This window comes from Moschus berezovskii, chromosome 9, assembly GCF_049115385.1.
Source record: "Moschus berezovskii isolate FMDL1 chromosome 9, NW_MosBer_1.0, whole genome shotgun sequence".
Classification (NCBI taxonomy): Eukaryota; Metazoa; Chordata; class Mammalia; order Artiodactyla; family Moschidae; genus Moschus; species Moschus berezovskii.
The window spans coordinates 60584210-60604921 of record NC_142468.1 but is presented as its reverse complement, the minus strand read 5'-3'; the positions used below and the strand labels follow the sequence as shown (position 1 = coordinate 60604921).

The window sequence follows — 20712 nt, the reverse complement described above, 5'->3', positions numbered from 1 at the left end:
CCTCTGAGCTACTTGTGACATAACCTGTCAATGATTCTACCTTGTTGAAGGAACTGGGGACAGAAAGAGGCTGATCAAGGGGGCTCTGCATATTATTGGGGATGGTGACACACCACAGGCTACCATGTAGGTGTTAAAATTTTTTTAAAGCCTGAAAGCATTGCTGCTGCAACAACAACAAAAAATTAAATTTCTCAAGTTTAAGAGAAGAATTCAGTTACTTCTTGAAGAAGTGGCTTAGTAAGGCACTAACTTTACAGCACAAACTGGAAGTTGTAGGTGTGGGTTCTGGAACCATGCTCCATGGGTTTGAATTCTGGCCCTTTCAGTCACTAGCTGGGTAAGCTCAGGCAAGTAACCCAGTATTCCTGCGTCTCAAGTCCTCAGCTGCCTACTAGGATTGGGAGAATAAAATGAGTTAATTCATGGAAAGCATGTTGTAATCCATGGAAAGAGTATGTCTGATTTGGTAGGCAGCCAGTAAAAGCTAAATATTTTTGTTACTACAACAAAACATGTTTATTTACAATCTATACACTAGTTACTTTGAAAATTAATAAAGGCATTATCCCAAAGCAATACATATTAAACAAAAAGAAGAGGAAACTGAAGATAAAAGAGGACAAAAACTCATTAAGAGGATGAGAGAAGTACTGTACATTACCTGGGACAGGAATGTGTGAACTGCACGATGTAGAAACCCCTAACCCCTGTGGGGTTATATGGTTCTGTCTAATAAAAGGACGTATGTGGATTTTTCTTAAGACACAAAAATTCTAAAGCATTGGATTCTAAGTTATTTATTACATGGATGCTTAAATTGGGAGAAGCAAAGAGCAAATCAATTACTTTAGTTTTAGAAAAGATCAGAAAATGTCAAAGGTATGGAGATGGAAGCCAGATCAGTGGGGATGGGAGACTAAGAGGGCAGATGAGGGAAAGCTTTGATGGAGAGTTCTGTATCTAGGCTGCAGAGGTGGTTACACATGTGATGTGATGGCATGGAACTACACACACACACACACACACAGTACTGATGTTAATTTCCTGGTTTTGATGTTATGTGACAGTTATGTCAGATGTAACCATGAACGGAAACTGGATGAAGGGTATAGGGGACCTCTCCTTACTGTTGTTGCAACTTACTGTGAATGTTTAAGTTATTTCACCATAAAAAGGTTTTCAAAAATCAGAAATATTTTTCAAATGGGATATTACTTACACTGCCATAAAAATATTATTGCATGGTTGGCTTGAGTTTTTACCTTTTCTTCAAAGAGTTATATTCCTTAAGATAATTTTAAGTACTGGGGCGGGAGGAGAAGGGGACGACAGAGAATGAGATGGCTGGATGGCATCACCGACTCTGTGGACATGAGTTTGAGTGAACTCCGGGAGTTGGTGATGGACAGGGAGGCCTGGTGTGCTGTGATTCATGGGGTCGCGGAGAGTCGGACACGACTGAGCGACTGGACTGAACTGAACTGAACTGATGTCCCCTCAGCAGATACTACAAATCTCAAAGCGATCTTGCCATATCCCTTAATTTCAGAGACCAAAAAATTTAAAATATTAAAGTTTTTATTACATATTTTCATTTTCCTTCTGTACCCAGGCTCTCATTTTCCTGACCAGTATAGGCAAGCCAGTTCTGATCCTCTCAAATTCCTGCTAATCCACAATCAACTGTCTGCCACTATCTCTACCCCTGGAGAAGCAGTTTCAATGCTGAACTCCCTTGATTTATATCAATACATCGGGGTTACCGTTTGTAACAAGATGTTATTTATGTACCGTGATGTTCTCTCTCTTTCTTCCTCTAATGCTGAGCTTGTGAAATCTCTTAAAGTCTCTCAAAAAGGCGAGCATTTAGTCCATCTGATTTATCTGACATTCCAGCTACAAGGATATACATTTCCATTACACAATAAGATGGGAGCTACTCCAGACTTTTATAACACTAACCAGAGGTGTGTGTATATGTGTGTGTGTGTGTGGGGACTTTCTCACCTCTCAGCTGATTTATAAACCTGGTGGCTGCCTTTTGTTTGCTGCAATCTGCAAGCTGCCTTTACCCTGCTTCCAGCAGAGAGTTGCTCTGACTGGGTGGGGCACAGGCACGCACCTTTCATCTGCACGAAGTCGAGCTGGTGGATGGACTGCAGCAGAGGGCTGTTGTCCAGACTTAAGTCGAAGTCCGTGGTCATCCTGGGAGTGAGCGTGCCTTTCCCCCACTGATCCTCAGTCAGGTGCACTCTCCTTATGAGAGCGTCAGAAATCTATTGAAACAAAGAGCATAGCCTAAGAAATACAACTCCACACTGGGCACTCAAACTGCTCTTTGGCTCTCCCAGAGTGCCCCACCAAGCGCCTTCGGACCCACACCTTTCCTGTCTCTATGCAGGCAGCGAGGACCTTCTGATGATGAGAGTGACCTGTGATTTATCATGAAAATCTGAATACTTCTGGGCCTCAGAGGGATCACTATATATAATTAGAAGCTGTTAGTTGCTCTATTATATGATCTGGATACATGATCTTGCTATTTATGACTGATCAGCTAAAAGCCAACAACATTCAGTAGTGATATGTTAGCAATTAGTGAAATCCACTAGCACCAACAATCATAGGTTTCTGATATGAGCTATGCGTATCATGTCAAGACCTAATAATGAGTTTTATTAAGTCATTCAGAGAGGCTGCATATGATCATCTGTAAGATAAGATTTCCTATACACCATTTTCATGCATGATCTGATTCTTTGGTAGAGGGCTTTTTCATTTCTTATATTTAGGCCCCCCCTCATCATTCTTGGCCAGTTTGGTAGAATGTTAGTTGGAAGAAAGCTACATGTTCCTTAATCAAAGGTCCATTAATCACTGGGATAAAAAGTTAAGTAAAATTTAGCTGACATCACAGCATGTCACTAAAACAACACTAAAGACATCATGAGACATCCAAACAATGAAAAAACTTCACTCTGTTTGGGAAATCACTGACTTGCCAGAAGGAGGCGTAAAGAAGGTAGAAACATGTGTATACTTACATTTCTGACAAAACTGTCCAAGATATTAGTAAAGGGACCCAACTCTTACGGAAGGTAATACGTTTGCTTTGGAGGAACTTAGAGGGAATTATGTTTTCATGATCAAACATTAACAAAAACAAATTTAAAAAGCCTTTTCAGTCTTGTAGCCCATGATGTTAGAGTCTTCTGAGAAGCCAGTGAAGTTCCAAAGGCACCCACATCCACATGGCAACACAAAGGTGGGTACCATGGTGGAACGTCCCATACCCAGCTAGGTCTGTTGGGAGTCTGGCCTTGGCATCATAGAGTCAGTCTCAAGGAACACTGAGAATCTGAAGCAGAAACTAGTTGACACTTACCTGCAAAAAGCCACTAGGATCATTTTCCTTAATCACCTCCAGGCAGTACTCCATGAGACCCGTGGTCTGGCGCAATTTCACTGTGCAATGAGAGATCTGATCTCGAACCACCTAGTATTGATGAGACAACAGAATGGTCCAAAGTGGCAGAGGGTAGAAAAGAAAGCAAACTAGGACTTTTGAAAACTTCAAACCAGAATCCAAGAGCATCATGGAATGGAACTCAATTTATGAGAATATTTTGTGGCAATGTCTGCTGGGAACAATGGCTCTGAAAGACGGATTGGATAATGGCTCTTATGGGGAGGGATTTGTAACAACTGGAGCCACCAGAAAGGCACATGGTTGTTTGACCTCTGGGAAGCTGGTTACCTTGGTGCCTCAAGGGACATCTTCCACAGGTCTCTGTCACTCCCCTCTCTGGGAGCTGCTCTAAGTGGGAGGTCATGGGAGGGTTTGTTAAATGACTGAGTGGCCGGAGAGGCAGCTGCAGCATCTGTTCTGTGTGACAGTCACCGACCATCTTTGCTCGCCGTCTACCTTTCCCTTCTAAAGAGCAGATATCGCCATCTGAACCCAGATCCTCTCTTGTTCTATTCTCTTTTCCCCGAGTGGGTGGTAGGGTAAGCCTAGAAGTGGTTGCTGAAAGACAATGAGCTAATGACAGCAAGTATGCCAGACAAATATGGATACAGAATCAAGTCATAATCTACTTAGCATCCCTCACTGCCTCATTCGGAAAAGCAGTTTTAAAGGCTATTTGCTCAGGACTGAGTCTGCCTAACCTAGAGAGGTATCTCTCTGAGCATGCAGTTTCTGCCTCTGGGAAGTTATCTTTGCCAAGCGTATGACACTCCTTGAAAAATGTCTTTCTTTAGAAGTGCTTGTCTTCTGTTGTCCCTGCTCAGTGACCCAAATCCTGAAGCAGGTTTTGAAGCATAGAATTGAACAAGGGCTTTCTAGGAACCTATTACTCACCTTCTGTTGCTGCTGCTGAGTCACTTCAGTCGTGTCCGACTCTGTGTGACCCCTTAGACGGAAGCCCACCAGGCTCCCCCGTCCCTGGGATTCTCCAGGCAAGAACACTGGAGTGGGTTGCCATTTCCTTCTCCAATGTGTGAAAGTGAAAAGTGAAAGTGAAGTCGCTCAGTCGTGTCCGACCGTTAGCGACCCCATGGACTGCAGCCCACCAGGCTCCTCCATCCATGGGATTTTCTAGGCAAGAGTACTGGAGTGGCTTGCCATTGCCTTCTCCGACTCACCTTCTGTATTTGTACTATTTTGCAAAAGCCTCAAAAAAAACCACCCCAAATCCCCCCAGCAATCTGGATTTTATGGGTAATAACTAAAAGGGGTTTTAATAATTATTATTAAAAAACTTTCCCTTATTCCTTGTTCAGTTTTGATTATAAATTTATTTCCCATGAAAGATGATTATATCCTGTTTCAAAAACAATAGGAAAATAGGTTTAAAAAAGCAAATAGTCTCACTACTCCAATGCAAATTTTTAAAGAATTTTGATGTTTCCTTTTAGTTTTTCTCCCTTGAGCTAGATTTAGTTATAGCTGCAATTACAGTATGTGACAATTTCACCTCTTTCCCATTTAACACCATACCATGGGCATTTTCTGTGTTGCCACCATCAATAAATGTTACTGACTACATAAATACTCTATTGAGTGGGTTAAATTTGTTTAACATATTTTTGACAAAGTTCTTTCTAATTTTTTGTCAGTAACATTACTCTATTGAGTGGGTTAAATTTGTTTAACATATTTTTGACAAAGTTCTTTCTAATTTTTTGTCAGTAACATTTATTGATGGTGGCAACACAGAAAATGCCCATGGTATGGTGTTAAATGGGAAAGAGGTGAAATTGTCACATACTGTAATTGCAGCTATAACTAAAATATATGGGCTTCCCTGGTGGCTCAGAGGTTAAAGCGTCTGCTTCCAATGTGGGAGACCCGGGTTCAATCCCTGTGTCGGGAAGATCCCCTGGAGAAGGAAACGGTAACCCACTCCAGTATTGTTGCCTGGAGAATCCCATGGACGGAGAAGCCTGGTAGGCTAGAGTCCACCGGGTCGCATAGAGTCGGACACGACTGAGCGACAGAACGGAACAGAATAAAATATATATAACATATAACTTAAACCATTTTAACTATTTTTAATTGGACAATTCTGTGGCACTAAATAAGTTCACATTGTTATACAACCATTACCACCAACCATCTCCAAAACTTTTTCTTCTTCCCAAACTGAAGCTCTGGACTTATTAAACAATAACTCTACATTCACCCCTCCGAGCCTCTGGCAACTAGCATTCTATTTTCTATCTCTGTCAACCTGACTACTCTAGGTACCTCATACATGTGGAATCCTACAGTATTTGTCCTTTTGTGACTAGTTGATCTTTTTTACGTAATGTCCTCAATGTTTATCCATGATGTGGATTGTGTCAACATTTTCTTCAAGACTGAATAATATTCCATTGTATGTATATACTACATTTTGTTTATCCATTCATCTGCTGATGGACATCCATGTTTCTTCTGCCTTTTGGCTATTTTGAATAAACTTATGAACATAAGAATACACATATCTGTGTGAGTGTCTGTTTCACTTTTTTCTTTGGGCCGCGGGGGGCGGGGGGGGGTGTTCATATACCCTGAAGTGGAATTACTGACTTGTATGGTGTTTCTATTTTAATTTTTTTTTTGGAGAAATCACCATACTATTTTCCACAGTAGCTGTATCATTTACATTCTCACCAACAATGCACAAGGATTCCAATTTCTTTACAGTCTCACCAACACTTCTCATTGTCTGCTTTTTTTTTTTTCAAATAGTAGCCATTCTCTCATGGCTCAGTTGGTAAAGAATCCACCTGCAATGTAGGAGACCTGGTTTGATTCCTGGGTCGGGAATATCTTCTAGCGAAGGGATAGGCTACCCACTCCAGTATTCTTCGGCTTCCCTTGTGGCTCAGCTGGTTAAGAATCCGCCTGCAACGTGGAAGACCTGAGTTCGATCCCTGGGCTGGAAGATCCCTGGAGAAGGGAAAGGCTACCCACTCCAATATTCTGGCCTACAGAATTCCATGGGGTCGCAGAGAGTCAGACACAACTGAGCGACTTTCACTTTTTTTCACATCCTATTTTTTGAGCTCCAAAATCACTGCAGATGCTGATTGCAGCCATGAAATTAAAAGACGCTTCCTCCTTGGAAGGAAAGTTATGACCAACCTTGATAGTATATTAAAAAGCAGAGACATTACTTTGCCAACAAAGGTCCGTCTAGTCAAGGCTATGGTTTTTCCCGTGGTCATGTATGGATGTGAGAGTTGGACTGTGAAGAAAGCTGATCGCCGAAGAATTGATGCTTTTGAACTGTGGTGTTGGAGAAGACTCTTGAGAGTCCCTTGGACTGCAAGGAGATCCAACCAGTCCATTCTAAAGGAGATCAATCCTGGGTGTTCATTGGAAGGACTGATGCTAAAGCTGAAACTGCAATACTTTGGCCACCTCATGCGACGAGTTGACTCACTGGAAAAGACTCTCATGCTAGGAAAGGTTGGGAGCGGGAGGAGAAGGGGATGACAGAGAATGAGATGGCTGGATGGCATCATCGACTCTGTGGACATGAGTTTGAGTGAACTCCGGGAGTTGGTGATGGACAGGGAGGCCTGGCGTGCTGTGATTCATAGGGTCGCGGAGAGTCGGACACGACTGAGCGACTGAACTGAACTGAACTGAAACTGAACTGAAGTGTGTGTGAAGTGGTATTTCATTGTGGTTTTGATTTGCATTTCCCTAATGGCAAGCCACTCCAGTATTATTGCCTAGAAAATCCCATGGATGGAGGAGCCTGGTAAGCTGCAGTCCGTGGGGTCGCTAAGGGTCGGACACGACTGAGCGACTTCACTTTCACTTTTCACTTTCACGTATTGGAGAAGGAAATGGCAACACACTCCAGTGTTCTTGCCTGGAGAATCCCAGGGACGGGGAAGCCTGGTGGGCTGCCGTCTATGGGGTCACACAGAGTCGGACACTATTGAAGCGACTTAGCAGCAGCAGCAGCAATGACTCTTAGGGCTTCCCTGGTGGCTCAGATGGTAAAGAAGCTGCCTGCAATGTGGGAGAACTGGGTTTGATCCTTGGGTTGGGAAGATTCCCTGGAGAGGGCATGGGAACCCATTCCAGTATTCTTGCTTGGAGAATCCGCATGGACAGAGAAGCCTGGCGGGCTGCAGTCCATGGGGTTGCAAAGAGTTGGATATGACTGAGCGACTAAGCACAGCACAATGACTCATAATCTTGAGCATCTTTTCATGTGCTTATTGTATATCTTCTTTGACAAAAAGTCTGTTCAAGTCATTTGTCCATTTTGAAACTGGGTTGTTTGTTTTTGTGACAACAAAAATTTGCAAGTTTTCATGATGTCCAATTTGTCTACTTTTTCTTTTGTTGCCTATGTCTTTGATGCCATATCCAAGAAATCATTGCCAAATCCAGTGTCATGAAGCATTTGCCCTATGTTTTCATCTAAGAAGTTTATAGTTCCAGTTCTTACTTTTCAGTCTTTGATTCACTTCGGGTTAATTTTTGTACATGGCTTTCGGTAACTGTCCAAGTTCATTCTTTTGCATGAAGATAGTTTTCCACCATCATTCGTTACTAAAACTTTCTTTTCCCCATTGCATGGTCTTGGAATCTTTGTCAAAAACCACTTGACCATAAATGTTAGAATTTACTTCTGGGCTTTATTTGATTTCCAGTGGTCTTTTGCCTATCTTTATGCTGCTGCTGCTAAGTCGCTTCAGTTGTGTCCAACTCTGTGTGACCCCATAGACGGCAGCCCACCAGGCTCCGCCGTCCCTGGGATTCCCCAGGCAAGAACACTGGAGTGGGTTGTCATTTCCTTTTCCAATGCATGAAAGTGAAAAGTGAAAGGGAAATCGCTCAGTTGTGTCCGATTCTTAGCGACCCCACAGACTACAGCCTACCAGGTTCCTCCGTCCATGGGATTTTCCAGGCAAGAGTACTGGAGTGGGTTGTCACTGCCTTCTCCATATCTTTATGCTAGTACTGTATTTTGTAGCTTTGTAGTGCATTTTGTAATCAGGAAATGTGAGAACTCCAATTCTCCCCTTCTTTTCAAGCTTGTTTTGGCTATTTGGAGTCTCCTAATATTTTGACAGATGATTTGTTATTGTTTTTTAAAATAAAAAATAAAATGTAAGATTTAAAATCTCTATTGGAATTGGTGAAAGAAACTTGTGATTTTGACTGGGGGGAAGATCACTTTTAAATTCACTGGTTGATTTATTTTCTCCTAACATCTAGTATGTTTCTGTCAAACTAACACCACTGTCTGTTGGTCTGGGCTCAAGTGATGCAAATTATTATATTTTCGTTTTATTATTTTACTTTAAAATCAGGAAGTAAAGAAAGGTTAAGTTTCTGCTTCTTGGGGAAAAAGAAAACATCCATAAGTCAAGCACTTAAAAAAATGCAATGCAGGGGAACTACAGCTATTATACTACTCATCTCTGCTATATGATGCTTGACTAAATTGTTCCCAGAAAGTGTTTTTACATTTCAGCAGCCACTGCATCAATGCTGCTAGATAGCAGAAACCTCAGCAGTCACCTTTCACTGTCCCAATGGCATTTGCCCTAGGACTATATAGAAGTGACTGGTACTAAAATTCTGAATAACAAGCAGAGGCTGGATCTGAGTACTACAACCCAAAGTAAGCCTCCTTTTGAGGCAAAAAAGACTGAAATGTGTTTACTTGCCAGAACATTAAGCTCAATGATAATTTTATGACCAAAATGTGCTGAAATAAATATTTTACTCAGGCCTCATAAAATTCTATGTCTGCCTCTATAAATTTCCTTCTCAAGCAACGTTTATTTGGTGCCAAAGGAGCTGTGGGAGTGTTGGGGGCTCTGATTACTCTTAAGAAGCTTCATTGTTGTGCTGCCAAAGAGTCTGTGAGTTTCAGGGGTGTTTGCTGTTGGCTCCCGTATTCCATGGTTCAAGCTTCTTGGAAGGACTCGACATCCTGCTTGGCGCGCAACTCCCACGGTTGCTACAGTGCATGCTGGTCCATTCTGAAAACATTTTAATCAACCATTTGGCTATGATCACAGTAACCTGTGATAAAATTCACTGTGAAAAATGAATCAGTGGGGTTCCCAGAAGTAGCATTTTTGGGTGTTTCATAATTAACTTTTAGTTTCTCAATTAATCTAGCAAGATTTCCCATATTATGGAACTCAGCCAGATAATTAAATCTTTTAGGAGTATAAATATTTTTTTCTGTGAGCGTCTTCATTCAGCTTTCTTACTTGCTACCTTCTTCACTCTGTGTTATTTCTACTCCTTATTAGTACTTTTACTTCTACATTATATATTTTTTAATGAAAAACAATTCGGAGGAAGTCAGGCCATGTCACTTTTTCTTTGAGTCCTATATTTCTTTGCAGTGGCTCTGATGCTCTGGAGAAACCCTCGGCACGGTGTTTTCAGCTGGCTGGATTTAAGGAGTTTCTAAGGAAATGTCCATGTTGCAGGAGTGACATGAATAGGAACTAGGAAATAATCTTCCAGTCTTCATGTGTATTAAGGCCTAAATCAGCTCTTAGAGGACAATGAATTAATCTGTGGTCCACAGTTTCAGAGAAGGCCTTCAAAATTTTATCAGCAGTCACCATCTGTTTTGGATGGCAAATCCTACTGATCACTTGAAGAGTTTTATTTTGTTAAGTGGCAAATTTATAAAGGTCATTTTTTGGGATCAGGATATGATACTGTACCTATTCAGAAAAGGGGAATTTGAGAACAAACTGTATGTCTCTTTGAATGCTTAGACTTTTTAGTAGCAGAGAGTAACCCATGACAGTTTATATAGTATAAATGTGAAATTTTGTTCCGTCTAATTACAACTGCATTTTCCACTGCATCTTGAAAAGGCCAGTCTTCTATCACTCAGCTCAGGTGATACAAACAGCAGCTAAAACTGAGATTAATTAAGGGGAATTTCATTATTGTATCCAAATTTCATCTTTCCATCTTAAATGTGGCTCTTTAAAATATTTTCTTCAAATCTTCTTTTTAATAAATACTTTTCTTAAAGTGTTTTCTCTCATCATGGGGTCTGGAGAGAGATCAATGATGAATTTTTAGTCTAAGTAAATACTAACATTCTCTCAATATTTCAAGACATTCTTTCTTAATATACATTTCCATCACTGTTTAAAACAATTTCCTCTAAGGATAATGCAATTCTTTTTTGTTTTTCTAAGATATAAGTACTTTCAAGAAGCAAACTTGAAGAATTTATTCTACACAGAATAAATTGGTCAGTGGAGATAGTTTTTTCTATGTGTTCCATCATGTCCTGTAGCAAGATGACTGATACTTGGTATTGACTCCCTGGTGATTTTTGGTGAAGTGCTTTGACCAACAGATTCATCCAGTAAAATAAATAATTCTCTTGATTTCCCCCTAGAGTCAAATATTATCTCCTCTACTATCATTACATTCATTGAAACGTAGGGACACAAATTAATGAAGAGCATTTTAAATTTCTTTTTTTTTTATTGGAGGCTAATTATTTTACAATATTATATTGGTTGCTTTTGCCATACATTGACATGAATCCGCCCCGGGTGTATATGAGTTCCCCACATGACTTATGGAAGTATGGCAAACATTTCCCCTATTCTCTTGATACCGTCTTCTGTAGTAGTAGTATTAATTTAACACCTTGGTGACTAGTCATTTCAAAGACAAATCTGATGCTCCGAGTTTTAGTCCATAAAAGGATCATTTAGGCCTATTAAGTAAATAAAACACATACCTGTTTTTCGGAAGGCTTGAGATTTTAACAGTAAAACTGTGAATTTTCTGTCTCAGAAGTGTGAATGACAATAACCTCATCAATAAGCATTGAGTGGAATATCCAAAGCATGCTCTTAGGGTATAGAATACTGTATCCTTGTACAGAGAAGTTAATGAAGGAAGAAATACAAGCCATGTGGAGAGAGAAGCATCCTGATGTGGCCCCACCCACACAGGAGAACATTTATCATTTACAGTGTCCCACAATAAAAGTGTTGCATCCAGTATGATGGTGTTTTGTAGGATGTGAGAAATGGTGAATTAGTCCAACATCTTTGAAGTATGCTTTAAGTGCCTTCTAGAGCTAAGTGTATCATTCATATATGGACTCAGGCAAAGTACATTAAAGAAGTTCTGTGACTGCCCTTCACTATCATTACCAGAGTGGGTCAAGGGTGTTCAAAGGCATGTCCCCCAACCGTGGTGAGCTCCAGGTGTATGTGGTGGCATCCTGGTGATTACATGGGCAACTTGGGCACTCTGTTTCTTACAGGCCCTCTATGGCTTTTGCTTCTACATGTGGGAAGCAGAGGACCATGGAATTTGCCAAATAAATTCCCAATTAATGATAGGCTTATCATCAATAATAACTGTGGTTAAATTATTAGAGTTGGCCCCAAAAAACTTCTGCTGAGGGCAGTCAAAAATTTTAAGTGTTCCAGTATGCCTAAATTTTTTCAAAGTCTTCACTGTAATGAACGAATGGAACGTCTTGCCAATAGTTTTATTGTAATTGAGTGGACTTTTTAGTTGGTTGCTTTTCTTTCTAGTAATGACTATAACAGTCAAATCCGAATTATTTTTAAATTCTTTGTGAGCTTGGGCAGACCTTTCCTTCCCTCCTACCTCTCTTCCTCCCGTCTCCCTCCCTTCTTCCTTTCCTTCCTCCTTCTCTCTCTCTCTCTCAACCTGATCAAAGGATTATTTACCTATTATGAAGCTTTGAAAAAATGGCTAAAGTAAGCCGATAATATCCCTAGTATAAATCTGTACTCTTAATAACATGCCCATATGATTCTTTTTTTTTTTTTTTTTTTGCTAACATAATGGGAACAAACAGCCAATACAGGGTAAATAATAACGAAGATAATAATGACAATCATGATAATGAGTCTAACAAAACCCAACTGGATTCAAAATCAAGCATTCTATAGATAATTACAATTGGGACATGGAGGCCCTTTATGAAAGTGGAAGCTCTAATAAACAATAAGTTATATCATTTTTATCATTATCCCTCAGCATTCTCACTGAGTAATGTCATTGGTATGTGAACTTACCAACCACACATGGAAATTAAATATTAGATAGTTTTCAGAATGTATTTGAATACCTATATATTTTTTTTCTTTAAGAGGATCTAGACTTGCAAGGGGACCAAGAAGACATCCATCACTTAGTACTATTCAACACACAAATTCATCCTAAAATATTGGAGAAAGAACACTCGTAAGATGATTGTGGAATTATTTCAAATCTGAATGTTACATAAATAAAAATAATTCTCAGACATTTCTTTGGGCTTATCAAAAGAAAAATGACATTTGTAAAGTTCCTGAAAAGAGCACAGACCTCATTAATGGCACTTTTAAAATGTTGACACGAATTCCCTCTGAGGATCAAAGACAATGAGGATATTTTAAAGCCTTATTTAGCCAGGGAAGACCTGGGGAGGATGTTGACACAACACACACAGTTCAGACATGAAACCTAGGGGCCCAGCTGCCTCTGCTGATAGAGGGAATATTGTCCAAGGCATTAAATGTGAGTTAGTAATAGTTTTTGAAAGCTCAAAAAGCATTTTTTCCCTCCAGTAGCTTTCTGACATTTGATTATTTTATTACATCCTGAAAATTTAGGTATTTGGCTCCCAGTGTTTTTTCAAACCACAGAATAGTATTACTGTAATTTAGACAGTGTTCCTAATATAAGGTCACATCTGTATATGCCTCAAAGTCTTGTTTTTAGCTTTTAAAACAGCCCACCAAACTTAGTGCACTATTTTGTGCGGTGATGACTTATACTCCAGTCATCATTCCTAGGTTCAGAGATAATTAATCACACTAGGTTAATTTTGGTAGGAACTCTGGTATTATGGAAAATACCAGGGGCACTTACTTCCTCCCTGTTCTGAGTAAGACTGTATTTCCAGTCTTCCAGGGATTGCTGTTCAGTTTCTAAGTCGTGTCCAAGTCTTTGTGACCCCATGGACTGCAGCACATCAGGCTTCCCTGTACTTGACTATCTCCTGGAATTTGTTCAAACTTAATCCACTGAGCCAATGATGCCATACAACCATCTCATCCTCTGTCGCCCCTTTCTCCTCCTGCCCTCAGTCTTTCCCATCATTGGGGTCTTTTCTGGGAAAGATATCCAGTGATAACAACAACAATAAAGCTCACATTTGAGTACTGTGCTTTAAGGGCTTCACAGTGCCCGAGGTGCTGCTGACCATGTCGAGTCCTATTTTCCACACAGGTGAAAGAAATGGAGCTGTAGACGTGTCCATGGTTAGAGACCCAGCAAGTGATACAGTGTTTCTTCACACCCCGTTCTCTTATGACCCAGAATCTGGGCTCCTCACCACTCGGCTCCATCTTGCCTCAGAACCAGAACTGCTCCATCTGCTCAAGCAATCGGTTCTTTCAGAGAGGAGCCTGAGTGGATTATAAAGACTGTCTTTATGCACGGGGCTTTCCAGCTCCCCTACCCTTTTGGATGGCTCAAGAAGAGAAAGTTGCCAGAAAAACACACACACAACTCTCCTCTTTGTCAGCAAAAAGCAGGTCCCCAGAGAACTCTGCCAAAGGGAAGCGGAAGACCATAAGATTATCCCCTCCGGACTGTGAGTGATGGGCTAGCCAACAAAGACAGAAAGAAATACTGTGCCTGGCAAGTGATGTCTATAAAAGGCCAGTCTTTTCTCACAAATCTGAGTAGCAACTGAAGTGACAAGAAAGGGAAGAGGCAGGAGGAGAAAAGCAGAGGGAGGGAGATGTGGAGGCCGGCATCAGCAGTCACGGCGACGGCCGCACTGCCTGTTTTTAGAAGCAGTGACAGATACAATCAGCTGAAAACAGCAGAGAAACAAATCACAGAAGGCAGAAGACAGAACAGCTTTGCTGCCGTGGGAGACAACCAGCCACCTGTCTCTGGTTTCTGTTGCCCTTTGGGATCTAGGGCAGGGAACTCCACCCTAGGCAGGGTGGAATGAGGGCAGGCAGCTGCCTCTGCTCAGAGGTCCCTGACCATGCAGGCCACCAGCACTGATGGACCGACACTGGCCACGGGGTCCCTGCAATGCGTTACAGCTGTCCCTGAATCATCTCCACCTGCATCCATGGCACAGCCTAGGCCGGTGGCTTTCATGCCCCTCTGCACTTTCTGATTCGGATAAATGATGTTTCCTCAGCCTGGCTCCCTGTATCTATCCAGATTGCTGGCCTTACGTCTCTCCTGTAGAGAAAACTAGGAGTCACCACTATAGTCACCCCATGACTTAATCACAAACTCTTAACTGTGTTCTGTTTAAAGACATCAGGGAAGCGTCTGCCGTGCTTCACAAAAGAGATGCCCTTTAAGGAAAAAGTTAAAACTTTATGGCTACACATTAAAACGGCTGGTCCACTATCAGAGGAAAAATTCCACTTGTCCAGCTCATTACCCTTAGACAGCTGTGAGTTTATTTTAGATACTCTCTGTGGTTCAAATGACATTTTAAGTTCCACTATAACAATAAAGGTTCTGGGCTTCTGAAGGGTGCTAAAATGAAAGGTTGTACTGATCATCTTTTTAGTAATATCAGAGAAGGTGATGGAAACAGAAAGCATCCATCAGTCCCTATAACTAACTAGATATAGCAAGACTAGGGTTCACTGTGCTGACCACCCTCTTCTTCCCTCATAGCCTGGCCACTTTCCACAGGCAAGAACGCACACCACCATCAACACACGTCTCCCAAAGTTTGGGCTCCGCCAGTGCCTGCTTTTCCATGATGCTCTCTGTGACCCCTTCAGCTGGAAGTAGCTTCGTCCTTCTCACAGCTCTAATGACATGGGCAACCTTCTCCTGGAAACTTGCTCTCTGTCTGTGCTGGAGTCATTTGTGGGTACGACTGATCTCATCCACAGGACTGTTGCTGCTGCTGCTGCTAAGTCACTTCAGTTGTGTCTGACTGTGCGACCCTATAGACGGCAGCCCACCAGGCTCCCCCGTCCCTGGGATTCCCCAGGCAAGAACACTGGAGTGGGTTGCCATTTCCTTCTCCAATGCATGAAACTGAAAAGTGAAAGTGAAGTCGCTCAGTTGTGTCCGACTCTTAGTGACCCCAAGGACTGCAGCCTACCAGGCTCCTCCATCCATGGGATTTTCCAGGCAAGAGTACTGGAGTGGGTTGCCATTGCCTTCTCCCATCCACAGGACTGGAAGCCCCTAATTCTGAGTCACCTTTGTGTCCTTCTTCCCCTGCCCCTGAGCCCAGCACTCGGTTCCTAGCAGGTGTGCATTGGGTAGGTGCTGGCTGACTGGGGACAGGATTAGGCATGTCCCCACATGCCTTCTCTCTGCACTGTACAACCAGCTGTAGGGTGCCACGGTCCAGAATCTGGACTCTGAAGCCAGGTTAACAGGACAGGAATTCTGTATCCCAGGAGCAGTTCTCAGTATCATGGTGCCAAGGTTTCTTCATCTCTAGAGTGTTAATAGCAGTAATAATGACCTCCCAGAGTTGTGAGGAACAGAGGAGTTGATCCCTATAACACAACTTGTATAGTGCTGCTGCAAATTAAGTATCCCCAAATGTTAGCTCTTACTGCTATGAAAGCCAGGGCTTGGTCACCAAGGATGCTCATTGTGTGTTGCTACCTGGTTAACTACAGAATCACAGTCCACAGTACTTCTAGATTTTAATTCGGATACGAAATGGTGACTTCAGAACAATTTCTCATTCAAGCCTCATCTGACTATCTTAGATGAATAGGCTTATGGCTTTAAATCCATCTCCCAGGTTGTTACAGTTAAATGTACAAGGTTAACATCCACAAAGCATAGCCTTCAGAAAACGTTTTTTTTCTGAAGTATCTTTAATACTGCCTTACTTATCTCTCTCACATTTTAGGAATGACTATGTATGTTACCACGAAACACAATCCCATGGTCCTTTATAGAATTCAAAAGAAAATAACTTGATCATAGATACTAAGGGACAGGAACATTGAAACTGATAAGCTAGAGAAAGTCATTCAAGTAAAACTTGGCATCATTCAGTACTTTATGAGACAAGCAGCACACAGGTCATTGGTAGGGGTGGGGAGGCTCCTGAGGAAAGCCCGGTGCTCCCTCCATTACCTGAAGTTCAGCATGAAGCCTCCACGGGGCTGGGGTTGGTGTGGTGACCCATGGGGGCTTGTGTTCATTCTAAGACAAACCTGGGAGGGTCTTCCAGTTAGATTCACCATCAGGAAACAGCAACTGCCTCCCTGGAAGGAGCAGTAAGATCCCTAGCCTTGGTTCACTGTTCAAGCCCACGAACTAAGGCTCTCTCAATGTTCACTCTCTGGGCACTCTTCTTTCCTAACTTCTGGTTCAGATTTCAACTTCAAGACATGCAATTTTCCTTAACAAAGAATCTGCTGAGCCTCTCCATGATGTAACTGCTCTGTTTTGTCACATCAGGAACACCAAAGGGACAGCACCTCGATACAGCACCAACAAGGTCAGGCTGGCCAAATTCACTGTAGGGCCCAGCCCTCATGAGTCCATTCTGGCTTTGACCTCACGGTCACAGCTCAGCCTCCTGTCTGCCTCCATTACACAGACAAATTCAGAGTGACAGGTAGGTAAGTCACAAAGGTAGTGGAGAAAGGTATCTATTCCAGCCACATTGCCCTGGCTTTGGGGAAGGGAAGAAGCCTATATGTGGATCCAAATGTGTATTGAGGAACTGCGGGTGAGGAGCAGCAGAGGAGGGAACCTAAAGAAGGAAACTAGTGTTGGGGTTTCCCTTGCCTTTGGATAGAACTGTTAAGCTTCCTTGGGGAAATGTTTCTCTTTTCATGCTGCCTGGCTCCCCATCTTCACAGTGGAGTTCTCTGGGTCCTGAGTCTTGGAGCGTGGTGGGTACAGATTAAGGACTGGGGACTCCACTGCTCAGGACTCAGCATTGCCATTTGCTGCACGTCTTGCTGAGGTCTCATGCCCCAGATAGCAACTGGTTTCTCGCCTTATTTCTAGTAACCATGAACTGGGCACTGGCTCAGTCACCAAGCTTTAGCCCCAAATCTCGTAATGTCTGTTCTCTTAGCTTTTCATTTTGAAACTCTCCCTTGGTTCTCCTACTGGAATCCCACACTTTTAGAAATGGGACCTCCTCTTTTTCTCCAGGGACTAAAGCCTGTTCCAAGCCTGCTGGGGATATCTGCTACTTCCTGGGCTGCTCACCAGCCACCAGCTCCTCCAAGGCTGTGTCTACTCTCAGCTGTACAGTACTGAAGCTCCCTGATGCTGGTTGCCTGACCCCAGCAGAGAACCTATTCTGCCTCCACCTCAACCACAAGCCAACATGGCACACTACATACCCGCCACCCACTGGCAGCCACCCTGAAGCTTGCTGGGCATGCATATGCTCCTGCTGGCTACTTCTTGCTTCCTTCTGCTGGGTGCAGCCCATCTGTCTATCCAGCCTGCTCTCATGTGTTGCCCTGCTCCAAGGGGGCAATAGATGGGGAAGCAGATGTTTCTGAGAGGACCAGTCCTCCTGCCAATAGGACCCCAGACCTGTGATCAATTGATTCACTGTGTGATGACCAAAGTCTGTACAGCTGTTCAGTTACATAGTTTGCTTCAGAAGTGAAGATAAATCTTGTTTGTTTTCTGAAAAGTACAGATTCCATTTCCCAATTCAAAAATATACTTGCCTCTGCATCATCATTCTGGTCATTCTGTTTAAGATTTCAACCCCCATCCCCAGTATTCTCTATCCATTTCACCTTATTTTTTCTTAGTGTGTTTTATGAACATACTGGATGTTTTATTTACTTATCTTGCTTTCTGTTTATTCCTTCTAAAGGAATATTAGCCCCATGAGAGCAGGGATTTGATTTATTTATTACGTTTGTACCCAGAGCAGTTTCTGGCCTAGAAAAGTCACTCAACGAGTATCGGTGATGTAAAGAAAGAACTGAGTGCTGAGTGAAGGGGCATTCCTGCTCCTCATTGGCCAACCAAGGCTGTGGGCATTCACCTGTCCATCATACCCTGGAAGCCTGGCCTTCCGCCCCCCATAGGGTGCAGCACTCACCTTTAGCTTGTGCTCGTGCTCCTTGTTGACACGGGCAAGCAGCTGGGCTTTCCTCCTGTTGAGGGCATCAATGAGGGCATCACATTGAGCCACCAGGCAGGCCTCAAACTCCACACTGTTCTCCTGTGTGAGAGAGCACAGTGTTTGGCGGTGAACTGACCTGGTGCCTTGGGCTGCCAGAGACAGCAGAGCCCCAGTCCATTTGTGGGGGGAAGTCCCTGCTGAAGGGAAGGAAGAGGAGCCCTGCCCACAGAGCACACATGCATTTTATAAATAACGAAATAAATTTTATTCCGCAGTGGTAGTGTTTCACTGTAGATTCAAAGAGGTAAATGTTACTTAATATATTTGTTTTTATCAAGAGGAAATCATCTCTGCAATTTGAATTATATCAAGTAAAATAAAGGTTTAGTTTGTAGAGCTGAACATGAGTTGTCTTGAGGGCTGGCATATGACCAGCTGTGCATGGTGGAAGGTGGCATTCTGAAAGGCTGGTTGCCAGAGGGAGTCAGGTATTGTTGAGGTAAGAGTGAAAGAATCATTGAATTTAGAGGCAGAAAGAAGAAAGCAGATGGCAATGGTCTTCAATATTAAACAATAATCCAATGACAACAGAAGTTTAGACAAATAGTCATGGGCAAAACACTTGCTCTTTTCATTAAAAAAGCAAGTAATGAGTACAGGTGGGCAGTGAAGAATCACTGGTATATGTAACAGGCATCAGCCTGCTGTGAAAGTCAGCTTGTGGGAGAACAGTAACCATGCTCTAAATGGATTATAACTTTCCCATGATGTTTAAATTGAATGCTGGATCTAATTTTTTTTTATGCCTGTGTGTAGTTGCTCAGTCATGTCTGACAGAGCGACCTTTTGGACCGAAGCCTGCCAGACTCCTCTGTCCATGGGATTTTTCAGGCAAGAATATTGGAGTGGGTTTCCATTTTCCTCCTCCAGGGGATCTTCTGGACCCAGGGATCAAACCTGGTCTCCTGTGTCTCCTGTACTGCAGGCAGGTTCTTTATCCAATGAGCCATGCTATAGACATTTTTTAAAAGCAATTCTCTCATTAAATTATAAGCATTCATTAGAGGTAGTGCTTTCAATAAGTTATATATGTAGCTTTGATTCTCAAACCATAATCTGGAAAATAATTGTGATTTACAGCCAATGAGAGCTAAATGCTTGTTACATGTACAGTAATAGCATTGAAAAAATAGTACTCAACTGAGTAAGTTATAAAATTTGGGAGGTTAGAAATGAAGGAACAGCTTAGCCTATCAAATTTAAATTAATTCTCAGTCATCCAGAACTGTGTCCCTAATACAAGGATCAGTAGTTAGGTATTAGGTCACTGTTTCAAATGCAAGGTCTTCTTTGTATAAGGCATGCATTTACAACTGCTTGAGCAATGACTTCTACAAATATTAAGTTTTGGCTTTCATAGTAATTTGCTTTCGAGTTCTCACAGAAGACCCCTGGAAATCATCACTGTAGAGCTCTCTACGTACCAAGCAGGTTATTATTGGTAGGGAGGGGGAAGTTTTTTCAGTAAAGGCTCTGATAGAGTAAAAGAAAGCTCTGCTCTGATGAAGAGGTGATGTGCAGGGGTGAGCCTGGGGCTGTACACTTTATGCCAGCAGGAGCAAAGAAGGGACCAATTGATAAATTTCGTTGTTTTGGAAAGCAGAAGGAAATTTACAACTGTTAGGTTGTTAGGGAATCAAAAGTTTTAACAGGGGCCTTCATGTCAACAAAGGGCAAAAAAAATCAGTGTGAAGCACTATAGAAGGCTGGCTTACATTTAAAAAGCCATTTCTGCCTTGACATAGGTTAGATATTAACTCAGAAAGTCAATCTACTGGAGGCCAGAGCTCAGGTTATTTCGGTGAGGCAAACCTGAAAATGTAAGAACATTAAGCAGTGCAGAAGGTCATTATTTTAGCATTTCATGCAATTTAATGGTTTCTCCCCTTCAGCTCTAGTAGGGAGTTACAGGCTCTCAAATGCCAAGTGATTTGTTGGTTACTGTGTCCACATAAAGCAATCTGAAATTATAGTTACCATGGGATCATGGTTGAAAAATATTTAAGTATCTAGGTAGAGGAGAAGCATT

The 20712-nt window shown here is 42.2% G+C and overlaps 1 protein-coding gene across 6 annotated transcripts in view; it reads right to left on the bottom strand.

Moving 5' to 3' along the window:
* The window catches only part of TRIM9 (tripartite motif containing 9), a 115391-nt gene that overhangs the window by 30593 nt on the left and 64086 nt on the right, over positions 1-20712 (bottom strand). For all 6 annotated transcript variants that reach the window (XM_088839722.1, XM_088839724.1, XM_055435423.2 and 3 more), the window contains exons 3-5: positions 18600-18722; positions 3389-3499; positions 2126-2279 (exon numbers count right to left, since the gene is read on the bottom strand). In XM_088839722.1, coding sequence (XP_088695848.1) covers positions 2126-2279; positions 3389-3499; positions 18600-18722 — 388 coding nt within the window. The remainder of the gene's footprint in view (positions 1-2125; positions 2280-3388; positions 3500-18599; positions 18723-20712) is intronic.